This window comes from Ovis canadensis, chromosome 14, assembly GCF_042477335.2.
Source record: "Ovis canadensis isolate MfBH-ARS-UI-01 breed Bighorn chromosome 14, ARS-UI_OviCan_v2, whole genome shotgun sequence".
Lineage (NCBI taxonomy): Eukaryota > Metazoa > Chordata > Mammalia > Artiodactyla > Bovidae > Ovis > Ovis canadensis.
In genome coordinates this window covers 61,941,793-61,950,417 of record NC_091258.1, presented here as the reverse complement: position 1 = coordinate 61,950,417, position 8,625 = coordinate 61,941,793, and the positions used below count along the sequence as shown (strand labels likewise).

The window sequence follows — 8,625 nt, the reverse complement described above, 5'->3', positions numbered from 1 at the left end:
TTCTCCCAGGACCACTTAAGATGCTGCCTCCTGGACTTAAGTCCTGAAAATTTCCACCAAATAAAATGTAACTCAACTTTTAGGCTGTGACTATTTTTTAGTCAACATCACAAACATTCAAGTGTCTCTGTGTGTCTCAGTCAGTCTCTGTTTTGGTTTAAAAATAAAATCTACTGGACTTCCCTGGTGGCTCAGTGGTAAAGGATCGCCTACCAATGCAGGGGACATGGGTTCCATCCCTGGTCTGGGAAGATTCCGCGTGCTGAGGGACAACAGAGCCCATACGCCGCAACTGCTGAGCCAGTGCTCCAGGGCCCTTGCTCTGCCACGAAAGAAACTATTGCAATGAGAAGCCTGCACGCCGTAACTAGAGAGTAGTCCTCACTCGCTGCAACTGAAGAAGGCCTGCAACAAAAACCCAACAGAGCCAAAATAAAAAGAAACAAAAGGGACTTCCCTGGTGGTCCAGTGACTAATACTCTGGGCTCCCAATTCAGGGGACCTGGGTTCAATCCCTGGTCAGGGAACTAGGTCTCACATGCCACAGCTAAGACCCTGGTGCAGCCAAATAAATAAATAAAAATATTAAATAAATAATACAACCTACTACTTTTCCTGATAAAATTAGTAATGCAGGGCCATTGGATAATGCCTGAGAAATAGAGACATGCATAAGGGAGAAAAAAAAAATCTGTAAATTCACCACCCACCTCACCCTGTCTCACCTCACCCCAGCTCTGGAACAGTTTTTCCAATGTGTAGAAATGTTACATATATTGATTTGTGTGTGTGTTTTCTGATTATCGAAGTAACACATTCGTTATAAAGATTCAGCCAATTAAAAAAACATACAACTTGGAGAGTTAAAAAAGTCTTTAATCTCACTTTCTGGAGGTAATCTTTTTAGCAGTTAGCTGCTAATCCTCCTTTTTTTTTTTTCTTTTTTCCTCTGTGAACAATTTCTGCCAAATTGGAGCTTGTCTGTATACAGTTTGGTAGCCTGCTTTTCGTGTCTTACCATTATTTCTCATTTTCATTCCCCCACATCTTTAATTATACTATATCAGTGAGGTCCCCTGCAGGAAAGATGCCCTAATCAATTTAGGATAATTTGAAGTGGTTTAATACCAGGAGTGTTTACCAAGGGATTGGATGGTAAAGGGAGCAGAGGAGGAGTAGTTCAAGGTCTTGGGGCCCAGCCGGCATGGGTCTGTCATCCCTAAGCCTGAAGAAAGCGGATAGGGGAGGGAGGGGTTACCTGACCTGGGAGGAAGAGAGTCATACACACAGGTGGAGGAAAGAGAAGTAAATACACTGACTGTATTCTACTTTCCCTCTCTCAAGCCCTATTACTAGGCTCCCCATTGACTGCACTCAGCAGAAGCCAAAGGCCAGCTTCTGGGGCCCAGAGGAGGCTAGAGAAGTGGGAAGAATGAACTTGGAGGGGCAGATGGAAGACAATTTGCATGTACCACTAGTAAGCCTTCCAATCTAATGGGATTATTGAATAACCAATCCCAAACTCCTATTGGTGGGCATTGATATTCTTTCCAGTCTTGTTAAAATCATGCTTCTTAAGACTAGGGGAGAGAAAGGGAGGGACTTTTTCATTCTTTTAATGGTGTCTGTCATCTGATATTTTAAATTTTTCTAATTCACCAATTTTTCTTCTTCCACGTCTTGTGCTTTCAGCGTATACAAAAAATCATCACCACGGTTCCCTAGATTTTCTCCTATACTACATTACAGGAGTTTTATAGTTCTGCACTTTACATTAGGTCTATGATATATTTTAAGTTAATTTTTGTGAAAATGTGCAAAGTCTGCATCTAGGTTTATTTATTTATATTTATTTTTGGCCACACCCTAAGGCATGCAGGATTTAGTTCCCGGACCAGGGACTGAAACTTCACCCCTTGTAGTGGAAGCTCGGAGTCTAAACCACTGGGCCACCCGGGAATTCCCTATCCAGTTGTTTCAATACCATTTGTGGGAAGATTATCCTTTCTTTACTGAATTGCCTTTGGTCCTTTCTCAAAAATCAATTGACTGCATTTGTGTGGGTCTATTCCTGGGCACTCTCTTCTGTTACATTGATTTATTTATCTTGTCACTAATAACAGAGTCTTGATTATTGTAGCTTTATAGTAAGTCTTAACGTGACAGTGTCAGTTCTCCAACGTTATTCTTCTCCTTTAATACTGTGAAAGCTACTCTGGGTCTTTTGAATTTCTGTTTAACTTTCACTTTGTCGATATCCACAAATTAACTTGCTGGAATTCTGGATTGCATTGACTCTATAGATTAAGTTAGGAAGAACTGACATCTTGACAATATCGAATCTTCTTATCCATATTCATAGAAGAGTTCTATTTTTAGATGTTCTTTTACTTCTCTCATCAGAGTTTTATACTGTTTCTCATACAGATTTTGTTTATATTTTGTTAGATTTGTATTAATACTTAAGTATTAAATTTTGGGGGATGCTGAATGTAAATGGTATTTTTAATTTCAAATTCAAAGTGTTCATTGAAAGCAATAGGCTTTTGTGTATTAACCTTATATCCTGCCACCTTGCTGTAATCGCTTATTGATTCAGAAATTTTTTTTTTCCCCCAGATACATGTTTTTAAAGACATAAAATTAAATACACAGGACTATTAAGAAAACTGATTATATTGAAACACAGTTACCAAAACATTAGAGTAACTTTGCAATAAGTGATACATATGCCTAATGATCTAAGTACAAGATAGAGCAATAGGTTTAACAACTACTATACTTTGAGGTACTAAAAGGAGTAAATGATATTGCGAGACGTGTGCCGTATCTGTAAAATGCTATGAAATATCTGTGCCTTCTTTTATGACAAAGTCACAACTTCTGCTAATATCATTGTAGCTTGTTGCTTACATTCATAAGGGAAAGAAATGCTAAATTTCAGTTAGAGGTTAGTGAAGAAGATGTAACTTTCTCCCATGCAAGTTCACCCTTCCCTGAATCCTACTGTAGGGTGGCTCATGAACCACAGGTGAAGCTGGACTTTAAATAGAATGAAGTAGATCTATGTGTACTGACATGGAAAAATCTTCAAGACATAGAGTGAAAAAAGGAAATGTTGAGAACAATGCACACGTTGTGACACTCCCTGTGTTTAGAAATATTCATACATGCAAAAGCAATTCACTGGGGAAAAGAGCCCTTTCAAAAACAGTGCTGGGCTTCCTTAGTGGCTTAGTGGTGAAGAACCTGCCTGCCAATGCAGGAGACACCTGGTTCAATCCCTGGTCTGGGAAGATTCCACATGACCCAAGCCAACTAAGCCTGTGCACAATTATTGAGCCTGTGCTCTGGAGCCCAGGAACGGCAACTATTGAAGCCCCCACTGAAGCACCCTAGAGCCCCTGCTCCGCAGCAAGAGAAGCCACCACTATAAGAAGCCCATGCACTGAAATGAAGAGATCTCACTTGCTGCAACTAGAGAAAGTCCGTGAAGTAATGAAGACCAGACCCAGCTAAGAATAAGTAAATTAATTAACTAAAAAAACAATGCTGGAGTAACTGGACATCCATAGGCCAAACAATGAACGTTAATCTAAAACTCACATGAAAATAAAAATTAACTCAATATGGAGCACTGACTTAAATGTAAAACATAAAGCTACAGAAGTTAGAAAAACTTAGGAGGACCATCTTCAAGGTCTAGAGGTGGACAAAGGGATTAATCCATAAAAGGAAAATTGATCAACCGAACTTGATCAAAAATTTGCTCTGTGAAAGACCATGTTAAAAAGACAGGACTTCTCTCGTGGTACAGTGGATAAGAATCCACCTGCCAATCCAGGGGACATGGGTTCGATCCTGGATCTGGGAAGATCCCACATGCCTGGGAGCAACTAAGCCTGTGCTCCACAACCCCTGAGCCCATGCTCTAGATCCAGTGAGCCACAACTACTGAGCCCAAGTGCTGCAATTCCTAAAGCCCGTGTGCCTAGGGCCTGTGCTCCACAACAAGCCACCGCAATGAGAAGCCAGAGCATGCAACCAGAGAGAGCCCTCGTGAAGCAATGAAGACCAGCACAACCAAAAACGATTAATGAAAAAAGAAGATAGAGGAGCTAAAGACTGGGAGAAAATACCTGCAAACCCCCCATCTGATGAAGGACTAGTATCTTGAATAGATAAAAAACTCTCAAAACTCAACAGTAGAAAAATTAAACAATCCATTTGGGAAATGGGCAAAAGACATTAAGAGACATTTCACTAAAAGAGTGAAAGTTGGGAAATAAGTATATGAAAATATGTTGGACATTATTAGCCATTCAGTTCAGTTCAGTTCAGTCGCTCAGTTGTGTCCGACTCTTTGCAACCCCATGAACTGCAGCACGCCAGGCCTCCCTGTCTATCACCAACTCTCAGAGTTCACTCAAACTCACGTCATTAGAGAGACGCAAATTAAAACCACAATGAGATACCATTATATGGCTATCAGAATGCCTAAAAAAATAGTGATAACATCAAATGCTAGTGAGGATACAGGAAACTGATCACTCATTGCTGGTGTAAATGCAAAATGGTACAGCCCCTCTGGAAAACAGGGTTGGTCATTTCTTAAAACACTAAACATGCAGGGCTTACCTGATGGTTCAGTGGTAAAGAATCTGTCTCCCAATGCAGGAGACATGGGTTCAATTCCTGGCCTGGGAAGATCCTACATACTGTGGAGCAATTAAGCCTGTTAGTTGGTAATTGGTAAAGGACTACATATCATTTAATAGAGTGTTATTAAATGATATTTATTCATTTACTAATTATAAAACTATTGTTCATTTGCTATTGAAAATTGGAATTGCAGACATGTTTTTCTCAACCATTGTTAACAATAATTATAGCTGATACATACTGAGCACTTCCTGAATGAAGAATCCCATGGACAGAGGAACCAGGCGGACTACAGTCCATGGAATCAGTCAGACATGATTGAAGCAACTTAACATGCACACACACGAAATAATGCCCTAGGGAAGACAGAATTTTTCTAAGACCCAGATGAGGAAAAAGGCCGAAAAACAGAAGGGAGGGATATTTGTGCAAGGAAAGAGAAAGAAAAAGACAGGGAGAGAAGACAGGATGTAACAACAAAAGAGTGTGATGGAAGAGCAGGCATTAGAAACCCTAGTGTGAGCTCCTGGAGGGCAGGCACTTGTATTGGTACCTCTGCCAAGCTTGCCGCTTCCAATTGAAGGCAATGGTGTGTTTTCAGTTCATCACTAGAGAGCAAAAGGAAGATCAACACACAGAAAATACAGAGTCCAGAATGCAAACTAGCAATTGGCTCAGGAGCGAGGGTCAGGCAGAGTCATCGCTGGCACTGGCCCAAGGTGGGTAAAGTCCACACACGCTGGCCACTGGCCAGCACTGACGTTGGGAAAGCTTACCCTGCACCGGGGAAGCCCAGTTGCTCACTGGTCCCAGTTGAAACACTTAAAAGCCACCATGGAGGGTGCAGGCACCGCCGACCTAGGTGGGCACCACTCTGGACACCACCCAGAGGCCAGTGGAAGACAGGCCCTGCTGCAGTGCCAGGCACCCAAGCCACAGTGCAGGTGAGGAGTGAGGGGAGAGAGGCTGAGGGGAGGAGGGGTGTCAGGACCCGCCTTGTCTCTTCCCCTGGGTGTGATCAGCGTCCACGCTGTGAGTGACAGTCCTTGTGCCAGTCTAACCAGAGGCAGGGGCTTGGACTCAGGGCCTTCTCTTTGGGCTCCCTGACATCTGTCGCCTCCAGCAGGAGCAGAGATGGGGCGGAATGGTGCAGCCGCAGCAGCCGTCGGGCTGTGGGTTTTGGTGAGCCCGGCACTGCCTCCTCTCACATTATCGCTCCTTGGACCCCCGGGCGCTGCTGGCTGTCAAGGCACGGAGGGACCACTATGTGAGTGATACTCAGAGGCCCTGGTCCCCCCACGGACCCTCCGGCCCCGGGCCCTCCAGGCTCAGAGACACCAGTCTTTGGCCCGAGGGGCGCTCATGTTCTAGCGTCCAGCAGGCACACCTCTGATTTCAGGGTCCACAACTGTGACTCTGACGTCTTCCCGGGTGTCCCGTGGTCGGCTCACAGACGGCCTTGGTGAGGGTCACAGAGGGGCGCCCCCTCCAGGCGGACTTAGCTCACGTCGAGGCGCCGGCTCCGCACCGGAAGGCTGGAGCTTTACAGCTCCGCACAATTATTAGAGCGCAGCCTGGATCGGGACAACAAAAACACCACCGTCCCGACCAGTCCTGATCCACGTCCAGGAATCCTCGACGTCTCAGTGCTCCAGGGGCCCTGGCCAGGAGGCCCTGCGTCACCCCAGCTCTTGTCCCGCAGGAAGAAGAGACGCTGAGCTGGGGCCCCCAAAACTGCTCGATCCGCCTGAAGAGGAACCCTCCCCGGCCGTCGGTGAGGCCCGAGGCGGGCGGGGTTGTGTGTGTGGTGGGGGGCGGCTCCGGCGCCGCCCTGTCTAACTCCAGCCCGGTCCCCGCAGTCCTGTGCGATGCTCCGCCGGGTGGCCCGCGACCTCGCCGACGCCCGGGCCGTGCTGAGCAGCCTGCCGAGCCCCGAGCTCTTCCCCGGCGTCGGGCAGACCCTGGAGCTGCTGGCGGCCGCGGGGCGGGACGTGGCGGCCTGCGTGAGTGCTCGGCGGCCTGGCCCCGCGCCGCTCCCGGCTCGCTCGGCGCCCCTGGTCTCAGGGCCACGACCCGCACTGCGAAGCTGTCCCACTGAGCCCGGAAACGGGCACGGGCCCCAAGCGCAGCCTCCCGGCTTTGCTCTGCGGCCGGAAGGGAGAGGGCCCGAGTCAGCGGGGAGGGGGCGGGAGGCTCGGGTCTCCACCGCCTTCGCTGACCTCCTTCCCCGCTCCAGCTCGAGCTGGCCCGGCCAGGCTCCTGGAGCAGGTCCCCGCGGCGGCCCGGGAGGCGTCCCAAGACTCGCCGAGCTGTGAGTGGAGCCGGCGCGAGCGCGGCTGGACCGCAGGGAGGACCGCAGGGAGGACCGCGGGAGGTGGAGACGCGGCGGCGGCCGGGCTTGCGCCCTGAGGGTCTGGAGTGGGGTTGTCTCACGGGAAGCAGAGTCCTGACTCAGCCCCGCCCTGCCTCCTTCCCGGGCTGCAGGACTCGCCTCGGTGCCACGAAGCCGCCGTCATCTTCCACCTCCTGCGCCTGCTCGCGTGGGACCTGCGGCTGGTGGCGCGCGCGGGACCTTGTCTGTGATGCCGCCGCCGCTGCGTCTGGACCCGGAGCGCTCAGAGCGCCTGGCTGCGGGCGCCGCCCTCCTCCGCGGTCTCACTGAACCAGGGGGTCTGTCAGCCTCCACCCGTATGCGCTGGTGCCTGAGGCACCCTTTCCCCAAAGACCAGGAAGAGTCCCCGGGAACCAGCGGTATTCCCGTGGGATGCGTTGCCCTAAGAACCTCCCAGGAAAAGACTGGAGTCCGTGTCTGCCTTGGTCGCTAACCACCACCACAGACCATGGACCGGTTTCTACTTCTGTAGTTACGGCAACCCCTGTCCCATGAGAGGTTCCAATCCCAGCTTTGAACCTTCAGTGGTCACCTTGAGAGTCCATGAATCTGGGACTCTTGGAGCTCCCCCCTGGGGAGGCCTCATTTCCTGAGGGACTGGGTAGTGAAGGGGCCAAAAGTCCTGAGAAGCAGTTTTTTTTTTTCTTTTAATTCCGTAACTTGTGTGTTTTTTATTAATGAAGTTTCTGTATATGTTTGCTATTCTGTCTTCTGTTGCCAATTTATTGCCAATGATTAAATATTTTTTTTGCATTTCTGTTGGTTGTTTTCCCTGTGATCATTGTGAGGAGGGCTGTTGATCACAAAATGCTGAGACAGGGAAATCAGATGACTTGAGTTTCGGTTCTGTCCCTGCACAGAAGTGTCTGTTCCCCACACACTTCATAGCTGTGTGTCTGGACCAATTGCTTCTCTTTGAGCCTCAGTTTTTTCATCTATGCCATGACATTATTACACTTCCATTACACTGAGTAATGTACATTGAGATAATGTTTCTGAAGCTTCCAGCTGAAGTCACAGAACGGCCTTAATAACTGGTCTCCATTAAATCACCACACACATAAATGCACAAAAACTGTACTTCTTTCACTTGTCCTGACCTGTGGATGGGCAACCATTGAAGCCCAAGTGCAAAGACTGTTTCCCAGGGTCACATAGGTAGTGATCAGAACCAGGTTTGAACCCAGAATATTTTCCTCCAGCTCCAATGCTCCTAACCACTCCCCTGAAGTTCCTTTCTAGGAATTTTCAGATAAACAGTCAGTTTTCATGATTCATTGTTGTTGTAGGGATATCTTTCCCCCTGATATGCTGTTGCTGCTGCTGCTAAGTCGCTCCAGTCGTGTCTGACTCTGTGCGACCCCACAGATGGCAGCCCACCAGGCTCTCCCATCCCTGGGATTCCCCAGGCAAGAACACTGGAGTGGGTTGCCATTTCCCTCTCCAACGCATGAAAGTGAAAAGTGAAAATGAAGTCACTCAGTCGTGTCTGACTAGTAGTGACCCCTCGGACTGCAGCCTACCAGGCTCCTCTGTCCATGGGATTTTCCAGGCAAGAGTGCTGGAGTGGG

The 8,625-nt window shown here is 48.1% G+C and overlaps 1 protein-coding gene across 1 annotated transcript; it reads left to right on the top strand.

Annotated features, from left to right (window-relative positions):
- Positions 1 to 5,496: 5,496 nt before the first annotated feature.
- Positions 5,497 to 7,245, top strand: LOC138419537 (interferon lambda-4-like). The gene is made up of 6 exons (XM_069552414.1): positions 5,497 to 5,524; positions 5,850 to 5,929; positions 6,365 to 6,436; positions 6,522 to 6,665; positions 6,899 to 6,973; positions 7,147 to 7,245. The coding sequence occupies exons 1-6, from the start codon at positions 5,497 to 5,499 to the stop codon at positions 7,243 to 7,245; spliced, it is 498 nt and encodes a 165-aa protein (XP_069408515.1).
- The last annotated feature ends 1,380 nt before the right edge of the window (positions 7,246 to 8,625 follow it).

Coding starts and splice junctions, on each gene's coding strand:
- LOC138419537 (XM_069552414.1), top strand. CDS start 5,497: ATGGAGGGTGCAGGCACCGCCGACCTAG. Junction 5,930..6,364: donor AGGCACGGAGGGACCACTAT/GTGAGTGATACT, acceptor CTTGTCCCGCAG/GAAGAAGAGACGCTGAGCTG. Junction 6,437..6,521: donor GGAACCCTCCCCGGCCGTCG/GTGAGGCCCGAG, acceptor CGGTCCCCGCAG/TCCTGTGCGATGCTCCGCCG.